General features: G+C 42.9%; 1 protein-coding gene across 3 annotated transcripts in view; it reads left to right on the top strand.

Annotated features, from left to right (window-relative positions):
* Positions 1-20,881, top strand: part of smarca2 (SWI/SNF related, matrix associated, actin dependent regulator of chromatin, subfamily a, member 2) — a 92,280-nt gene that overhangs the window by 13,162 nt on the left and 58,237 nt on the right. For 2 of the 3 annotated variants that reach the window (XM_061767094.1, XM_061767093.1), the window contains exons 6-15: positions 9,692-9,944; positions 10,017-10,143; positions 12,106-12,279; positions 12,854-13,027; positions 13,390-13,560; positions 13,637-13,690; positions 15,715-15,845; positions 15,932-15,989; positions 19,816-19,892; positions 19,994-20,141. In XM_061767094.1, coding sequence (XP_061623078.1) covers positions 9,692-9,944; positions 10,017-10,143; positions 12,106-12,279; positions 12,854-13,027; positions 13,390-13,560; positions 13,637-13,690; positions 15,715-15,845; positions 15,932-15,989; positions 19,816-19,892; positions 19,994-20,141 — 1,367 coding nt within the window. The remainder of the gene's footprint in view (positions 1-9,691; positions 9,945-10,016; positions 10,144-12,105; positions 12,280-12,853; positions 13,028-13,389; positions 13,561-13,636; positions 13,691-15,714; positions 15,846-15,931; positions 15,990-19,815; positions 19,893-19,993; positions 20,142-20,881) is intronic. The other variant, XM_061767095.1, reaches the window with a different exon arrangement.

The following is a 20,881-nucleotide window of genomic DNA, read 5'->3' as shown; positions in this document are numbered from 1 at the left end:
GGATCCCGAGGCGTTCCCAGGCCAGCCGAAGGATGTAGTCTCTCCAGCCTGTCCTGGGTCGTCCCCGTGGTCTCCTCCCGGTGGGACGTGCCCGGAACACCTCACCAGGGAGGCGTCCGGGAGGCATCCGAATCAGATCCCCGAGCCACCTCATCTGGCTCCTCTCGATGTGAAGGAGCAGTGGCTCTACTCTGAGATCCTCTCGGATGACCGAGCTTCTCACCCTATCTCTAAGGGAGAGCCCGGACACCCTGCGGAGGAAACAAATTTCGGCCGCTTGTATCCTGGATCTTGTTCTTTCGGTCACGACTCACAGCTCGTGACCATAGGTGAGGGTAGGAACGTAGATCGACCGGTAAATCGAGAGCGTCGACTTTCGGCTTAGCTCCTTCTTCACCACAACGGATCGATACAAAGTCCTCATCACTGCAGACGCTGCACCGATCCGCCTGTCGATCTCCCGTTCCATTCTTCCCTCACTCGTGAACAAGACCCCAAGATACTTGAACTCCTCCACTTGGGGCAGGATCTCATCCCCGACCTGAAGAGGGCATGCCACCCTTTTCCGACTGAGGACCATGGTCTCAGATTTGGAGGTGCTGATCCTCCCAACCGCTTCACACTCCGCTGCGAACTGCTCCAGTTAGAGTTGGAGGTCACGGCTTGATGAAGCAAACAGAACCACATCATCTGCAAAAATCAGAGATGCAATACTGAGGCCACCAAACCGGACCCCCTCTACGCCTCGGCTGCGCCTAGAAATTATGTCCAAAAGTTATGAACAGAATTGGTGACAAAGGGCAGCCTTGGCGGAGTCCAACCCTCACCGGAAACGAGTCCGACTTACTGCCGAATATGTGGACCAAACTCTGACTTCGATCGAACAGCCCGTATCAGGGGGTTCGGTACCCCATACTCCCGAAGCACCCTCCACAGGACCCCCCGAGGGACACGGTCGAACGCCTTCTCCAAGTCCACAAAACACATGTAAACTGGTTGGGCGAACTCCCATGCACCCTCGAGGACCCTGCCAAGGGTGTAGAGCTGGTCCACTGTTCCACGGCCAGGACGAAAACCACACTGCTCCTCCTGAATCTGAGATTCGACTTCCCGACGGACCCTCCTCTCCAGCACCCCTGAATAGACCCTACCAGGGAGGCTGAGGAGTGCGATCCCCCTGTAGTTGGAACACACCCTCCGGTCCCCTTTCTTAAAAAGGGGGGCCACCACCCCAGTCTGTCAATCCAGAGGCACTGTCCCCGATGTCCACGCGATGTTGCGGAGGCGTGTCAACCAGGACAGTCCTACAACATCCAGAGCCTTGGACGAATCTCATCCACCCCCGGGGCCTTGCCACCGAGGAGCTTTTTAACCACCTCGGTGACCTCAACCCCAGAGATAGGAGAGTCCGCCTCAGAGAACCCAGACTCTGCTCCCTCAAGGGAAGGCGTGTCGGTGGAATTGAGGATGTCTTCGAAGTATTCTCCCACCGGCTCACAACATCCCGAGTCGAGGTCAGCAGAGCCCCATCCCCACAATACATAGTGTTGGTGGTGCACTGCTTTCCCCTCCTGAGACGGACCAGAATTTACTCGAAGCCGTCCGGAAGTCTTTCTCCATGGCCTCACCGAACTCCTCCCATGCCCAAGTTTTTGCTTCAGTGACCACCAAAGCTGCATTCCGCTTGGCCAGCCGGTACCCATCAGGAGTCCCACAGGCCAAAAAGGCCCGATAGGACTCCTCCTTCAGCTTGACGGCATCCCTCGGGATTGCCGCCACGACAGGCACCAACCACATTACGGCCACAGCTCCGGTCGGTCGCCTCACCAATGGAGGTGCGGAACATGGTCCACTCGGACTCGATGTCCCCCGCCTCCCTCGGAACATGAGCAAAGTTCTGTCGGAGGTGGGAGTTGAAACTCCTTCTGACAGGGTATTCCGCCAGACTTTCCCAGCAGTGTCCTGGTGCCAAGTGCACGTGTGGACACCCTTATGCTTGAACACAGAAGTCCAATAACAGAACACCGCTTGGGTTTTGATCGGGAGAGCCGTTCCTCCCAATCACGCCCTTCCAGGTCTCACTGTCATTGCCCACGTGAGCATTGAAGTCCCCCAGCAGAACGATGGAGTCCCCAGCTTGAGTGCTCTCCAGCACCCCCTCCGAGGACTCCAAAAAGACAACATTCATACAATAAATAAAACTGAAGACAAAATAAATATATCTAATAATAAAAATAAATGGTATTAAAATGTATAGCATCCGATTTAAGAACAATGACAAACCCCAAATGCTTTCGAGTGCATACATGTTATTCATCATTATTGTTGTTATGGTATTATAATTATTTGAATTATTTTTTATTAATCAGAATTATACATTTGTTATAGTGACAGGCAGAACAATTAATTAAATGCGCTTCCATTGGATGGCGAAAGGTACAAAAAAAACTTGTGTATCCATCCACCAATTGCAATTCATACAACACAAGTCATGGCCCCTCACAAAAATATCAGCTTTGTGTTCAACTAAAGAAGCCCAGACTTCACAGTGCGTAAGTACATTTGTGACTAAACTGAGATAAGATCATTATTTCAATATTCATACTTTTTATGTTATTTTTGTATGGTGGTTGACCGTGAGGTTTTTCTAATATAAAATAGGTGCCTTGGCTCGACAAAGATTTACTGATGATAATCATATGTGAATGAGCTCAGCTCATTCAGAAAGTTAACTCTATAAACTTCATCTTTATGTTACTAGCAGCAGTGATACAGTGTACTTCTGGTCAGGTCCATAAATATTGGGACATGGAGATCTTTTTGGCTATAAACACCACCACAATGGATTTGGAATGAAACAAACAGCATGTGCTTTAACATCCAAAACTGGTAAACGGTGTAGGAAGTATCACAGTTGGTGTTTATGCCTCCCACTTTTTGAAGGCTAGCTCGTTGCATGCTAGCATTCCACATGTTCCGGTGAAGCAAAGTTTCTGTGGTAATCAAAACACCTCATAAACATAGCGATTTCCAGCTAGTTGTAATTCCAAGTCGTCTGTGTTATGTACCAGAGCTCTTGCATTGGAGAGTTAAAGACGTGGTACTACTGTTGAAAGCCTACTACTTCTACAGAGACTCTATCTCATCTCTCCACCGCAAGAGCTCCGGTGACGCCCTGCTGCAATATGATTGGCTGCTGCATCGCTGGAGGATATGACGCAGATAACATGTCCGTGCTGCCATCTTGGCTGACTTGCTACTGTGCTCTGGAGTGTACACACGTCGCCTCATTGGTAAATGGAAAAGAAAAAAAAAAGTTGCACGTGTTCTAAACCGAATGGGACACGTGGACCAAACCGAAACAGTCGAACCAAACCATTTGTTCCACCCCTAGTATAGACACTCTCCTCCAAAAGTATAGTTAGACTAATCCTTTTATTTTTGCCATAGACAGAAAGGACATTTGACATCAAATGATCTGAAACAGACCTGATTCAGGTGAAAGGTGTTGTCAGATCCAGGTGTAATGATCTTGTCTCGTATTTGTCTTGAGACAGCAAATCCACCCGTTAATAGCACAAACAAATGTATAATAATAATAAATATATAAAAACAAAAGTTTGCATGGCAGTGAAATGGAACACACCCTTTCATGCCACACATCATGAAAAGTAGAATTTGAAGCTGACTAAACTTTGGTGTCTTGTCTTGCGTCACACCCTCTTCTATTTGAAAGAGAGCTGAAGGGAATTCTTTGAAATACATTCGCATTTGATGTCCATTTCTTTTGCTGTCAATGAGCAGACTAGTTTTCCCTTCAGTCTAAGGAATATCCTCATCTTGTTTCCAGTAATGCATAGTTTTGAAACTCAGAAGGTTTCTGCAACACTTTGTCGATTTCAGTGATAAGTGATGGTGAAACCGCAGTACTTTATGAGCGCTTAGGTTGACAGTATGTAAACTCCTGGGCAGTGATGCCGGTAACACGTTACAAAGTAACAAAGTTACAAAGTAACGCGTTACTCCAAATACCACCATTTTGAGTAACGAGCCAAGTAACGTTCAAACCAACAATAGTTACTTTTGTATCATCAATGTCTTATCACCAAGTACAAATTTGTAACTGGTGATTCAAACAAAGAGCAGTCCAGCCGTGCAGAAGCATTTAATTGAGAAGCGTTTGGGAAGTGATTATTACACAATGCACAGTGATGGTGCAGTACCATAAAAGTGCAAAGAAATGCACAATTTCACTGTCAGCACTTTGTTAATTTCCTTAGCACAACGTGTATTTGATTGTTTTTACTTTTTTATTTACACATTAAGAATACAGTTTTAATACACTGTGGGTTAATTATTCATACCGAAGTGTGCAGTCGTAAATCGGTCATGGAGGGTAAGGACTGACTCACTGAAGGACTTGCAATACTTAGCTTAAATAATATTGACAATGAAAAGTGAGAACTTTCAACTTCGTCTGGAGTCTGTGAGCTGGTTTAACGCGCTGCACGGCTGACGTTCCGTAGTAAGTGCTTCTCCCATCCCGTCAATCACCCACAGCTTTGCTAGTTAAAGAGCTGGTTACTGGGAGCGAAAATATTTTCTCCCTCTTAGCATCAAAATTAATGTGGTGGGAGCAGTGGTGTGTGTTTGTGTGTGTATATGTCACTCACTTTCACGTTTATGTGCACACACAATACACAGTTGCCTTAATGGACCACAATCTGCATCTACCGTAATTTCTCGTGTATAATGCGCATTTTTTACACCCCAAACTTGTCAAATGTCAATAGTGCGCAATATACATTGGTATAGGAGAAAATAGAAAAAACTTTCCCACTTTTATGAAAAAGCTGTACACTTTCATTCCAAAATGCCACTGCCACCTACAGGTTATGAAAAAGGTGTACACTTTCATTCTAATATGCCACCGCCACCTAGTGGTTATGAAAAAGGTGTAACCTACACTTTCATTCCAATAAGACAGGGGGTACACATGACTGCATTTTTGTACAGTTGTGCTCATAAGTTTACATACCCTGTTAGAATTTGTGAAATAATTGTTTTTAAAAATATGACTGACTGAACAACGACCATCATTAATTTCTTTATGGTTATGTTTTGTTTCGTATTCGTCTGGAATCTGTGAGCTGGTTTAACGCGCTGCATGGCTGGCGTAATGATAATGCTTTTCTGAAATGCTTGACCGTTTAATTTGAAAATCATTAAAATAAAATTAAATGCGTTTCGCCTGGCCCTTCATGTTTTCTTTAGAGAATTGTACACATCTTACAGATTCTGCCTGGGTAATCAAAACATATGAGCACAACAGTTTTTTTTTTTCTCATTTATTAAATAAAAGTAGGGCTGTGAACTTCCAAAATAAGAGCAAGTAAATAAAACAAGTATTACGTGTTCAAATAAAGTGCTTCACTTCAGAATAATTCTCGACGCTGTCATGTACAGTATATTAGAATACAAAAGCTAATTTATGTTTAGCCTTATCACGTGACTCTTGATGTAGTACTGTAAATATCTGACCACCAATAAAGTTATTTAAAAAAAAAAAAAAAAAACGTCGGCGGTGTGGGACAGACAACACGTAATGCCGACTACAAGAAAAATTTCGTCTTTCACGATTGCACTATGTCAGACTTCTGCGATAAAATCTTGTATTCCGATGCCACCATATCCCGTTTTTTATGATCACTGGGCTTCATCTTGTCAACTCAAACGCGACCGGATACACTTGTTACTATTGCGACGACAACAATAATGGATCGCGCCGTGTGTTTATAAGAACAAAATGGGGGAAAACGTGTATTGATGGTCACTGGTTCTTGGGAGAGGATGTTCGTTCAAGGCTTGCTTGAAGTATGTTCACGCAATTTCAATACGTTACGGCTTGCAAGTAGGCAACAAAACGTTATGTAGCCTAGCAAGCTAGTGCTAGCACTAATGATTGTAGGCGAACATGCGAGCGTTCTGTCGAATCATGCGCTAAGGTTTCGGTGTGGGTGAAGTCATTTAATTAAAAATAAAGTAATTTAATTACAGTAAATTAGCACCCATTATTTCTGTCATGTTGTAATGTTGGTTTGACCTGACTGATTAGAATACATGATCTGACTAGAGCAGTGATTTCCAACCTTTATGGAGCCAAGGCACATATTTTACAATTGAAAAATCTCATGGCACACCAACAAACAAAAATATCACAAAAAGCGGATACATTAATTGCTGTATGTACTTCCTGCCATCTAATAGAAGAGCATTCATTTATTCTGTCTGTCACTATGCCTCACTGGCATAAATAGATGAACCAAAGATACATTATTTATTGTAAATATAATTTTTTGAGCAATTAAGTACACAAGTATATGCAGTCAATGAACAAGTCATTTAAATAGACATATTGCTCCATCTTGTGATCTGCTCTGTTATCGTTTTTTTAAACTCGCCGATTGGCCCCAAAAATTCTGATCGTGTAAAACCTAGTAAAAATGCATTATACATAAGTAGAAGGGTTTTTCAGAATTTTGAGGTCAACTTTGGGGGTGCGTATTATACATGGATGCACATTATACACGCAATATTACGGTATCTTATCTATCAGCTAAGTCTTTAGAGAAATGTACTGGGAATGGTGTGCTTGTTTACGTTTAGGTACTTACTGTACTGTGTTGGCATGTCAAGTCTGCACTAAGTTGCTGATTTAATGTGGCTTTAACTACATTAATATTTAAGTTATTGTTTCATGTTGATGACATAATTCTGTAACTTGTGTGGCGTAAATTACCAATTAATGGGTACGGTTAAGCTAATGCTTTTTTTGTACTGTGGATAAGTGATATTCCTGCCACTTGGCAGCTGCCGAAAGTAACTAAAAAGTTACTTTTTTCTAATTTAGTTACTTTTGATATCAAGTAATCAGTAAAGTAATTAAGTTACTTTTAAGCTAAAGTAATCAGTAAAGTAACTAAGCTACCTTTTCAAGGTAACTGTGGCAACACTGCTCCTGGGTGTAAAATGTCTCATTTTCCAGTTTTCTTTAACACAGCATGCCATCCATTGCAATATACATATTCCATTTTTTTCTCCACAATTAAAACCGTTCCCAGGTGCCAAGGATAAGCTCTCCTTAGCCTGATGACCTAGGGTGTTGCGAGTAATCAAGTGGATTCTTCTTGCGGAAGTAATGAAGTGCCCGTAAAGACAATAAAAACATACTTCACATACTTGTCAATTAGTTTTCAGATCTGTGAATGTGTCGCATGCAGAGTACACATAGCCAAACACAAATACCCCATCTGGACTCCAGGCCGTCGCTTGAAAGTGCCACTGGCTGTGCGCCTAGCCTATTTGCCTAGTCATGGGTGGAGTAACTGTGTGGGGTTGTTATGTCAATTAGGTCATTCAGAATAGTTTGCTCATAGACACTAAATGGTTTGCTCGACACGTCAAAAATAGGCAGAAAACAAGAAATTTTGTTTTTCTCATTTCACACTTAATGTGTGGGCAGGCACTCCAGAGACCAAACGATTTGTATACAAGTGATGAAAAAGTCAATTTTCCATAATAAGTCCCCTTTTAAGTACCAGCTTTTTAAAATTTATTTATTTTTTTATTTTTGTAATTTTTTTTAATATAACCTGCTCTTGAATTGAAGACCTCCATGCCCCCATTGCTGACTCGGGGCATTGTACATCTTTTAAACAATTTAAAATGACTGCAGTACTCAAAAGAGAATAAAACATTTGTGAACCCACAAAAGTTTTCCCTGCTTGAATGAAAAGGATGCTGAAGGCTGTTTCTAGAAATGGGATGAATCGAATTTTAATTCCTTTAAACACCACCACATCAATTGTTCGCTTTTCTTCGCTTTCTGATTCAGGCAAGATGACAAAGAAAGCCCTCACCTTTTGAATTAAGTTGATGTAACTCCAATGCAAGGTTTTTCAACCTTTCAAACCTACGAAGGAGACAGCAAATCGTTGTTTCATTAAATCCGCCCAATAACAAAACATTCCAGGTTCTGCTGCCTCAAGGTTCTTCTACAATACATTTTATCAGTGTCTTCACTCAGTGTTTCATAAAAAGTCTCTAACCACATAAAAATGCATTCACAAGGTGTTTAGTAAATACAAAAGCAAGAGGCAGCGCTGGAACCCTGAAATCTAAGACTGTTTTAGCCAATGAGAAGCCCTGAAATCTAAGACTGTTTTAGCCAATGAGAAGCCTCAAGAAAGTCCTATATACTGTAGTAGTCTACAGCTTAGCTTCACAGTTTGTTAAGGTCTTAAAGGAAACATGTTTTTCACAGTTTAGTACTGTTTGCCAGAGTCTTAACGGGTCTCGGAAATTCTTCGGTCAGGATAAGGATAAAGAATGACAGAAAACTAAGAATTCCCTTGTAACACCCTGAATTAAATCAGTTGGTCTTGGAGGGGTGGGGGGTTTCTGGCTTATATTAATAACGATTACGGTTTTCGTTACCATGATGACCGGGGAGGAGTTTAGTTCATTGTTAAGTTTGTGAAGCTAAGTTGCAAACTTGGCGACTTAATGACTTTATTTGGTGACTTTTTTGCTCCTTCTAGCAACATTCGTTTTTTTAAAGCGACTAGCAACAAATCTAGCGACTCTTGGTGGTGTTACTGGAGACTCTTGAGACTCCCTCCAGAGACAATGTTCACCCCTCTGTGTACGGACTTAAATGTAATCACATCTTCATGAAGCCACTGCTTATTGACTAATGCAAACATACCTATACCTGCCCCTATAACAACTAGATTGTATTTTCACCGGATGAGGCAGCACTTAAGCACGTAGCTGCCGAATTAATTTAATTAATGTTCATAATCCCTCACGGAATTGAGAAAGGAGGAATGTGAAAGGGACACTTAAACAGTGCCAGGAAGCAGACGAGCATCTCTCCAACAACTTGTTGCCATTTTTACATTTTGTCCAGAGCAGGAATTGAACCATGACCATCCAGTTCCAAAGCCCAAGTATTTACGGATAAAATACTGCAACACCTTATTCTGGGTCAATTAGTATTCAGATCTGTGAATGTGGCTCATGTAGCAAATGCCTAAGCCAAACATTCTAGCTTGTAACACTGGTCCAATCTGTACAATACTCCTGCTCTGCTTAGGTTTTGGCTTTGACGTGCTAGTTGGACTGGAGCCGTTGTTGAAAAATGGATATTTGGCCAGCGAAAAGGCTGCAGGGCAGCTTGCGAGGACGACAGCGCCCTGTTGCAAGCATGCCCATATTTGGAAGTGCTGACGTAGCAGACTACCAGGAAGTAACAGGAAGGGTTTTCCCGCTGGTAAACGAGAAGAAGACTCTACCTCAGCAATATTTATTTGCCATTGTTGCAAAAGAAAGCTCTGGCTTTGGTTATTTTAGGGAAGAGGAGGAGGAGGAGGAAACAAGCAGTAGCAAAGAAAAACTACTTGTACACAAGAAATTATAAAGTCATAACATAGTATGTCCACTTTAATGGCCGATGACGGCTAGCTCGCTAACATAGGCCCATAAACTCAACTCTGCTCCTTGTCAGACAGCACAAACTCAAATCAGAGTTTGTTGTTTACAAGGCACTATACCAATGGTGCCTTGGTTCCAAAATTCAATTTTTAGTAATTTAAGAGACTGAACCAATCAAAAGCTTCCTCTTCCTCAGGCCAAGGAGGTGATAATCCAGCTGGTGCCCCCAAGCACCTCGCCCCTGTCAATGGCGGCCGCCCATCGCCCGCCCCCCCCCAGGCCGCTGCCGTGCCAACTGGGCCTTTGCCAGGCAGCTCCGTAGCTCCTCAGCCAATGGGCCAGCAAGTGTCCCCCATGCTGCAGATGCAACAGAAGCAGAACCGCGTCACGCCCATCCAGAAGCCTCAGGGCTTGGACCCGGTGGGCATCCTACAGGAGAGGGAGTATAGGTAGAAAGACTGTGTTTCGTATCCCTAAAGTGATTGATTGGAAATAATCACTTTCATAATGACGTCCACCAGGCTGCAGGCTCGGATTGCGCATCGCATCCAAGAACTGGAGAGTCTGCCGGGCTCCCTTCCACCCGACCTGAGGACCAAGGCCACAGTTGAGCTCAAGGCACTCCGGCTCCTGAACTTCCAGCGACAGGTAATCAGAATTTTTTTTCTCTTGACCGGATTAGAGAGCACCATGATGTCCCATTTGTATTTGAATTGTTTATTTTGTTGCACCTCTATGTATACAGTACAGAGGAACCACTTATGTGGAACACAATCCATTCAGTTTACCCAATGAGATCAGCTTTGCCTCTTAAAACCTATATACTGTAAGTAACGTTTCAACGTTTTTAACTGTCATAGAAGTATGAGCAGATTTTAAACAGTCTAAAATTAATGTTAGAAACAATAAAACACTCTTCATGTAAAGTTCACGTTTCACAAAAGTAAAATATGAAATCAACCACTAATGTAAAAGAAAATGCACACCTATAACTCTCCTACCTTGTAATCTCAAGGGTTATGCATAAGGTGGTGGCCAGCTCACTAAAATGTCCTATAACATGTTATTTATTTTTGTATTTCTAGGGAACCCAAGGATGCCGATTACATAAATCTAAAAACGCTTAAACTTTACTTCCTTAAGTATGACAATATTAGTACATTAGAAACAATAAAACGCTCAATGGTGAATGGCGGCTGGCTAGTTAAGGGCTAGCTAATGGCTAACTAGCTGCTAGCACAAACTAATGTAGAATAATATATTTTTGTATTTCCAAAAAGAGTGGAATGAGGCAGGAGTCACAGCTTCAAAAACCACCACATCTTAAATTGTACTTCCTTAAGTCCACAGATATGCTCAATATTAGTAGTTACAAACAATAAAACAACCTTTAAACATTTGGTTAACTTTAGTGTTGGTTTGCGGCTAACGCAAGAAGCTCTCTACTCACTGCTTCTTGCCAAACAGCATGCACAGGTGGCCTGAAATGCCCAACAACAGTCACAGAAGATCCAAATCGTAGGACATTTAAAATGTATTTTTCCTAGAACTATTGCTGGAACTACAAAATTCGATGACTTTAGGTTTTTTTTTTCCCTTCTCCCTCTGAAACCTGTCTGTTTAGCTGCATCGTCATACAAAATGATGGGGTCTGTATGCCTTTTATGTTGGAACAGTTTTGCTTTGTAACAGGAGTGTTTGAAATACTCCGTCTCTGTCACAGATGCAGGTTTTTGTGGTGTTGAGGCAAAAGGATGGAGGACCCAATTGCAGGGAAGCAGGGAGGCAAGGCTGGAATGCAGTAGTCTCAGAAAAGTATTGACAAAAAGGCAAACAAGGATCATGGAAAAATCTAAATACTAAATTAACAAAGTCCCAGAAAATCAAGAATCAAAGTAACATAGAAACACTCAGAATAAACCCACCAACATAAGAAGAAGAATCATCTTTATTGTCATGAACATGCATAACATGACAAGGGATACGTGACCACAGCAACAACATAAATAAACTCTGTTTCAGAGACAGACTGAAAGAAACCAGGGAAGTAAATACAAGCTAACTGACGAGATAACGAGGCACACCTAGACAAGACATGAGTGGCTGGAGGGAGCTGTTTGGTAGACAAAAGGAACAGGGCTAACGAAAACAGGTGCCAGCGTGCCCATCCTGTGAGGGTTGGAAATTCTTTCCCAGGCAGACAAAAATCAAGGTTCTAGGTTCACCCTTTTAATGAAAGGTGACCAGTTTTTCTTGAAGTTATCCATTTGGTTATCACGTTTTGCAGAGATGTTTTCTAGTGTTACATCCTCTATGACAAGATTTTGCCTTTGGTTGATGCTAGTAGCTTGTTTATCTTTCAAATTTAATACATTTTTTTAGCAATTGCTCAAATTACACGTATCAGTTGAGCATGTTTCTTTGGGAGGTTTATTACTTTAAGATCACCCAATTGATAAATATTAGGAGCAAGTGAGAATAAGATAGTGTATTCGGTACAATGAGTGCCGACTACAGTATATGTAGATTGACTAAAGCCCATTTTATACTATATTGCGTAACGTGTGATCTATTGAGTTCGGTGGTTATGCCATTTTCCTCTCTCCCTAGCTGAGGCAAGATGTGGTGGCATGTATGCGGCGGGACACCACCCTGGAGACAGCCCTCAACTCTAAGGCGTACCGCCGCAGCAAGCGACAGACGCTGCGGGAGGCACGAATGACAGAGAAACTGGAGAAGCAGCAGAAGCTGGAGCAGGAGAAGAAGCGCCGGCAGAAGCACCAGGTTGGGAAAAGAAACCTACCATGGTAAAATTAAGGCTACGTTCATACTGCAGGGCATGATGTCCTAATCAGATTTTGTTTTAAATCCAATCTTTTTAGGTAATCGTTTACATTACAAAAACAAATGCAACTTCTAATCTGAACAGAATGGGTCTGTGAAGTGACATGCATGCGGACAAAACACAGCGTCACGTTACGCATGCGAGTCGCAGTGTGTTTACAGAAGTAAATATGGCCACCCGTGTAGGTCTGCGTCCTGATAAATTTGTGGCAATTTCAAGGATTTTTTGTAACCGGGGCCAACATTTTCTTATATTTATAAGTTCTAAAGTCAGTTCTTCTTTTCCCCATTGACTGTTTTCTGGCTACGTATCTGATTTTCTTGTACATACAAGTGAGGCCTAGGTTGGATATGAAAACGATATGAATTGTACTGTTCACAGACATGAAAAAAATCAGATATATGTCACATCGGGCAAAAAAATTGGAATTGACCTGCAGTGTGAACGTAGCCTAAGACACGAGCCAAGGAGCGCCAATGCGTCAAGCTTGCTGATTTTTTTTGTGTTTTCCAGGAGTACCTCAACAGTATTCTCCAGCATGCCAAAGACTTTAAAGAGTACCACCGATCTGTGTCGGGGAAAATGCAGAAGCTCACCCGAGCCATTGCCACCTGGCACACAAACACAGAGCGGGAGCAGAAGAAAGAGACAGAGAGGATAGAGAAGGAGAGAATGAGAAGACTTATGGTAATAAACTTGATTCAACAACATAATATATTTTACTATACCGTATTAGGAATAATTCACTAAAATTAAAAGAAAAACAGAAGAGCACGGATTTCTCAGGGTCTTGGTCAACATCTGTGTCCCACTCCGACCTGAAGCCCCTTTCGAGCAGCCCACAATCCGAGCAGGCCTGGGCACTTAGCTCCTGAGCAAATATCTGAACATGGAAAAGATCCAGAGAGGCAATCACTCTGGAGGTCTTGGTTTATGAAATATGCAAAAATGTCTGAAAATATAGTGAAACTTTGATTTGGTAAAGCTGAAAATAGTATCACAAGCCTCTCTTGCAACTGATGACAGCAAGCCTTCTTTTCAAATCCCAGGCCGAGGATGAGGAGGGCTATCGAAAACTTATCGACCAGAAGAAGGACAAGCGTCTAGCCTACCTTCTGCAGCAGACGGATGAGTATGTGGCCAACCTCACCACCCTGGTGTACGAGCACAAAGCTGCACAGGCGGCGAAGGAGAAGAAGCGGAGGAAGAAGAAGAAGGTAGTACGTACAATGATAGACATCAAAACTACCATAACGGCGACCCAATATGTTAAACATGAATGTGCTCTATGTGTAGAGGATGGACGGAGAAGGTGGCGAAGGCACCAGTGCCATTGGACCTGATGGAGAGGTAAGTCAACGGGTGTTCATCTAAAACATAAGATTATCTGTTTCAGCTTGCCTCCTCACCTTGCCCACCTCAAACACACCCACTCACTTCACGCAGAAAGCTTCTCTGAATAAACAATTTGACTGGCTAAATTGCTTTCACCTCCTATTTACTTGCCCTTTTGTTTAAAGCATGACATTATCTTTTTTCGTGGAGTTTTCTTCCTCACTACTTGACTGCCTTGGACACACCCACTCTCTCCACTTTCTGAGCTCCTCTGAATAAAATAGCTACATAATTAACTAGCGAGACTGCTTTAACCCCCCTTTTTTCCTCAGTGTTTTCTTGTTTTAAAGTGTGACATTCTCAGTTTACCCTGAAATCACTTCCTTACCACTTGCCTGCCTTGCAGACGCTTACTCGCTCCCCTCACATACTTAAGCTTCTCTGAATAAACGCTTCAACACCCTTTTTTTTTTTGCTGCTTTCTTGTACATTATCTGTTTTCCCTGTACTATCTTCCTCCGCCTCACGGAAGCCAACTCGCAAAGCTACAAAAAAAAAAAAGTAAAGATTTAAGTGTTTGCTTCTTTTTACCTGGAATGACTTTATCTCCTTTATGGGCAAATTTACTTTGTAGGTCTTTTTAATGCAGCTGTTAATCTGAGCCAGTCTGCAGAGACCCAACAACCTATGATAACAAGTTTGGAATTAGGATTTATTATTTGTATACAGTTTAAATGGAGACTCAGCAAGGCGGAGACAAAGAAATTACTTATTTCAAAAGGGAGGCCAGATAAAAACATTGGCCATTGTCCAAATAATTATTGTCATTGTACAGGGTAACTTTTCCATTCATTCATCCATCCATCCATCCATCCATTTTCTACCGCTTATCCGAGGTCGGGTCGCGGGGGGAGTAGCTATAGCAGGGACGCCCAGACTTCCCTCTCCCCAGCCACTTCATCCAGCTCTTCCGGGGGGATCCCGAAGTGTTCCCAGGCCAGCCGAAGGATGTAGTCTCCCCAGCGTGTCCTGGGTCTTCCCCGGGGTCTCCTCCCGGTGGGACGTGCCCGGAACACCTCACCAGGGAGGCGTCCGGGAGGCATCCGAATCAGATGCCCAATCCACTTCATCCGGCTCCTCTCAATGTGGAGGAGCAACGGCTCTACTCTGAGATCCTCCCGGATTACCGAGCTTCTCACCCTATCTCTAAGGGAGAGCCCGGACACCCTGCGGAGGAAACTCATTTCGGCCGCTTGTATCCGGGATATTGTTCTTTCGGTCACGACCCACAGCTCGCGACCAACGTAGATCGACCGGTAAATCGAGAGCTTCGCCTTTCGGCTTAGCTCCTTCTTTACCACAGCGGATCGATACAAAGTCAGGATCACTGTATACGCTGCACCGATCCCCGTCGATCTCCTGTTCCATTCTTCCCTCACTCGTGAAGAAGACCCCAAGATACTTTTAACTCCTCCACTTGGGGAAGGATCTCATCCCCAACCTGGAGAGGGCACGCCACCCTTTTCCGACTGAGGATCATGGTCTCAGATTTGGAGGTGCTGATTCTCATCCCAGCCGCTTCACACTCAGCTGCGAACCGGACCCCCTCGACCCCTCGGCTGGGCCTAGAAATTCTGTCCATGAAAGTTATGAACAGAATCGGTGACAAAGGGCAGCCTTGGCGGAGTCCAACCCTTACCGGAAACGAGTCGGACTTACTGCCGGATATGCGGACCAAACTCTGACTCCGGTCGTACAGGGACCGAACAGCCCGTATAAGGGGGTTCGGTCGAACGCCTTCTCCAAATCCACAAAACACATGTAGACTGGTTGGGCGAACTCCCAGGCAGAAAAACGATCGATGGTCGCAATGTGCAGAATTCATCTCAATATTAAAATCATAATATCAAATGGATTTGGGTTTTTCAGAGGGCGGGAAATAGGCACATATGTAAACTAGAGGAATCAGGACAAAGGTCATTTGGAAATAGCAATGAGGCATACTACATTTTGTTTTCCTACTTGTGCTTTGTTTACAGCCCATGGACGAGAGCAGCCAGATGAGTGAGCTACCCGTCAAGGTAATCCAGACGGAAACCGGCAAAGTTTTGCAAGGCACCGATGCGCCTAAATCCAGCCAGCTGGAGGCCTGGCTCGAGATGAACCCCGGGTAAGGAGACTGACTATGCTTTTTCTATCAGTCATCTCTTATGAATTATGCAATGTACAAGTGGTAACTTTCCGTACTTACTGCAGGTACGAAGTGGCGCCAAGGTCGGACAGCGAGGAGAGCAGTTCTGAGTTTGAGGAAGAGGTCAGTGAGTCACAAATGTCTCTTGCACTGCAATTATTATTGGTTATTTTTACTTAAACACACATACACAGAGGGAAGTACAGGGGTCGAGTGCAGTGTTTCCCCAACCATTATTGAGCCAAAGCACATATTAAAAAAAAAAAAAATCTCACGGCACACCACCAAACAAAAATGTACATCAACTTATGATTGAGTTTTTCGTGATACGAGCCATCGCTTGGTCGAATTTTTATTTATTTTTTATTTTTTATTTTTTTGTCTTTGTCTTGAGTTGCGATCAAGAAGTTGAGTAATGAGCGCTAAATGGTAGTAGTGAACTTCTCAACAAGCAGCAGATATTGACAAAGTGCATGCTTCAAGCTGTTTATTTCCACTCCCAGTTGGCTTGAACAAGTTTCAACAAAAAAACCCGGTAATTACATGTTGTGTATAAAACTAAACTATTAAACTATACCACATAGCTAATGAAAGTTCGCTATCTTAATACTAACGCAATGAAAATAGCCATAGACCAGCTAACGAAACTAGCATTGCTGTTCCGGTAGTAGTAACCCTTTAAGTAATGGATGTCTGAGCACAAATGGTGGAGAAGCACATGCAGACAGACAGTCTAACAATACTCACAGGTATTGGTGGAACTGTTTTTAAAAACCCTCCAAATGGTTCGGTTCGACTGCTTCACTTCGGTCCGCATGTGTCCCATTCGGTTCAAAACCCTCAACTCTTTTTATGTTAGCCAAGATGGTGGCGTGCATGGTTGCGGCTGCACATTATGAATCCCACGTTTTAGGCAGTACATGTCATTTGTGTCTTGCCCTTCCAGTGATGCATCAGCCGATCATATTGCAGTGGGGTGCGTCGCCAGAGATCTTGCATTGGAGACAGCAAAATCTTCATTTGATTTCAAATCCATTGTGGTTGTGTTTGAAGCCAAAAAGATGACAATTATGTTCATATCCCAATATTTATGGACCTCACTAGAAGATGACTTTTATAGAGTGAACTTTATACATGGGCTGAGCTCTTTCATGTATATTTACCATCAATAGAACGCTGTTGATCCAAGGCACCTATTTTACATTAGAAAATCAACAACACCAAACAAAAATTAAATAACAGAATACTCAAATAATAATCTTGTATCAATTTAGTCACAAATGTACTTACTCATTGTGAAATATGGACTCGTTTAGTTGAACACAAAGCTGATATATTTGCAGGGAGCCATGACCTGTTCTTTTGTGTGAATTGCAACAGAATGATACGCAGGTTTATTGTACCTTTTGCCATCCAATGGAAGAGCATTTGTTCTGCCTGTCACTAAACGCTGCTGACATAGATAGAACAGCACATCTATATTTCTGATTTATTAAAAAAATATCCATCCATTATCTGAGCCGCTTATCCTCACAAGGGTCGCGGGAGCGCTGGAGCCTATCCCAGCTATCATCAGGCAGGAGGCGGGGTACACCCTGAACTGGTTGCCAGACAATCGAAGGGCACATATAAACAAACAACCATTCACACTCACATTCACACCTACGGGCAATTTAGAGTCTTCAATTAACCTATCATGCATGTTTTTGGGATGTGGGAGAAAACCAGAGTGCCTGGAGAAAACCCACACAGGCACGGGGAAAACATGCAATCTCCACACAGGCGGGGCCGGGGATTGAACCCGGGTCCTCAGAACTGTGAGGCAGACGCTCTAACCAGTCGTCACCGTGCCGCCTCTTTTTTTCTTCTCAAACTTAAATAATACATGGGTTCAAATATTCATGATTTTTTTTTTTTTTAAACAATATAATGAGTGGACGATCATTCATGTTAATGTTTATTTCAAGACCTTTGAATTTGTGGTTAGACGAAGAGTGCCGAGGGCTGGAGGGAGTTTTGGTGCTGAGCAGGTCGCCAGACGTGCGTCATTAGTGGATATTTGCCCACACTTTTCCTTGCCTAATGAAGGAGGGCCATTGTGGGTTTTGATGTTAATTCCATTTGTAGATGATCTAATTCATTGTCCAGTGAGCAAACGTTGGAAAGGAATACGTTTAGTAGCGGCGTTCTGCAGAGGTTAGCTTTTACCTTAGATATCAGCCTACCGCGACAACTGTGCTTCTGCATCAAGCCAAACCACATCTGCTTGCACTTCTGTCGGCTTGAACTACTAAGCGAGTCCACTGCTTCGTAGACCAATGTGTCTTGCTCTAAGCTGTGCTCCAAAGGTCGTACGTCGTGAACTCAAAGTCACTGAATGATCGTAATTTCAGCAAGTGCTGGCGAACATATGCTAATTTACTGTGGATATTGACTATTTATCGTGTCGTAGGTGAAGAATTGTGAATCCATGTATGTCAATGCAGCAGCAGCAACAACCGCTGCCAACCAACGCCCCACTGCATGAGGCGGCTGTTGTTATCGGTCCAGTTTTGTTTATATCGGATCGATCAGTGTGACGCCATCCATCCATCCTTCCATTTTCTTCCCCTTATCTGAGGTCGGGTCGTGGGGGCAGTAGCTTTAGCAGGGAAACCCAGACTTCCCTCTCCCCAGCCACTTCATCCAGCTCTTCCGGGGGATCCTGAGGCGTTCACAGGCCACCAGAGAATCTTATTTCTCACCATCTTGGAGTCCTTCAGGTGTTTTTTTAGCAAACTCCATGCGGGCTTTCATGTGTCTTACACTGAGGAGAGGCTTCCGTCGGCTCACTGTGCCATAAAGCCCCGACTGGTGGAGGGCTGCACTGATGGTTGACTTTCTCCCATCTTCCGACTGCATCTCTGGAGCTCAGCCACAGTGATCTTTGGGTTCTTCTTTACCTCTCTCACTAAGGCTCTTCCCCCTCCAATTGCTCAGTTTGGCCGGACGGCCAGCTCTAGGAAGGGTTATGATCGTCCCAAACGTCTTCCATGGAGGGCACTGTGCTCTTAGGAACCTTAAGTGCAGCAGAATGTTTTTTGTACCCATGGCCAGATCTGTGCCTTGCCACAATTCTGTCACTGAGGTCATCAGGCAGTTCCTTTGACCTCATGATTCTCATTTGCTCTGACATGCACTGTGAGCTCTGAGGTCTTATATAGACAGGTGTGTGGCTTTCCTAATCAAGTCCAATCAGTTTAATCAAACACAGCTGGACTCCAATGAAGGTGTAGAACAATTTTAAGGATGATCAGAAGAAATGAACAGCACCCGAGTTAAATATATGAGTGTCACAGCAAAGGGTCTGAATACTTATGGCTGTGTGATATTTCAGTTTTTCTTTTTTAATAAATCAGCAAAGAATTCAGCAAAAAATTCAACAATAATGTTTTTTTCTGTCAATATGGGGTGCTGTGTGTACATTAATGTGGGAAAAATGAACTTAAATGATTTTAACAAATGGCTGCAATATAAAAAAGAGTGAAAAATTTAAGGCGGTCAGAAAACTTGCTAGCTAGTGGTTGGCACGTCTGCCTTGCAGTTTTTTAAGGTTCTGTGTTCTGGTCTTCCTGTGTGTAGTTTGTATATTATCCCTGTGCTTGTGTTGGTTTTCCATGGGTACTCCGACTTCCTTCCACATTCCAAAACCATGCTTTTTAGGTTAATTGAAGATGCTAAAATTGTCCATTAATGTGATTGTGACTATGAATGGTTGTTTGTCCTTTATGGGCCTCCTGCAACCCTAATGAAGTCCTATATAGAAAATAAAGGATGGACAATAAAACCCCACACTTTTAATCCACTAGGGGGCTGTAGCTGTACACATTTCAGCTGGACTCCACATCAGGGCTACTTATTGTAATAAATATACACTTGTGTGTCCTCAAAGTGTATTTTATTTCACTAGGAGGAAGAGGAGACAGCCAAGGGCGAAAATGACAAGACCATAGAAGATCCCATTGTAGAGACAAAGCACATTATCGAGTATTGTATTCCTTGTCTTCTTTTTTAACAAGTAGCATATAATAATTGAATGGAGGACATGAGTTTGATGTTGACACATACACACACATACACACAATCAGGTCGGCCAAGCAGGACGTGGATGATGAGTACAGCGTGCCGACGGACGAGACCAGCCTACAGTCCTACTACGGCGTGGCGCATGCCGTCATCGAGAGGGTGGAGAAGCAGTCGTCTCTTCTGATCAACGGCTCACTCAAACACTACCAGGTACACGCTTACAGTGTGCACTGTGTAGTGCTTATGTTTCCATATGAACCCAACCATGTGACATGTTAACTTTGAAAAGGTTTCACCTTTTTTTCCCCAAAATATTGAAGACAATTCAGGCTAGACCAAACGGGGGTTCTCAAACTGGCCATCAGTGAGCCTAGCTTGGGGGTCCGCCTAACAAGTTACAATACATTTTTTCGTATGGTATTATTTAATAAATATCATAGAGCATACCTACATATGGGGACCGGTAGCCACTAAAACAAACATATTAAACCAATTACTCCTTCCTACCTTAGCTATGGAGCCATTAAAAGCTCTGATATGACGTGACATATGACATCAGTCTTAGAGTCTTATTTATTTATTCCCAAACAGAGGTTGTATTATTACAGGAATGAAGTCCTATATATTTTTTTGTCTTGAAAATTTTTTTTAGAATGTAGTCCGATCTTTTTTTCATCAATACAGCCACGGAAAAAAAATATTAGACCACTCTCGTTTCTTCAGCATTTTGTTCGTTTTTAATGCTTGGTAAAACTAAAGTTACATTTGTTTGGACAAATTTAATGATGACAACAAAAATAGCATGTCATTTATAGTTTTCTTTTAAATAACATTTAATTTAAGAGCTGATGTCTAGCCATTTTCCATGGTTTTCTTGATAGTAACCAAAATCTCTGGGAATACAATTAAGATTAACAGAGCTGCCAAATGTCACCTCCATATTTTGTTAC

The sequence above is a fragment of the Phyllopteryx taeniolatus genome, chromosome 3 (assembly GCF_024500385.1).
Source record: "Phyllopteryx taeniolatus isolate TA_2022b chromosome 3, UOR_Ptae_1.2, whole genome shotgun sequence".
In the NCBI taxonomy this organism is placed as follows: Eukaryota; Metazoa; Chordata; class Actinopteri; order Syngnathiformes; family Syngnathidae; genus Phyllopteryx; species Phyllopteryx taeniolatus.
The sequence above is the reverse complement of the archived record's forward strand: the minus strand, read 5'-3'. Positions and strand labels throughout refer to the sequence as shown.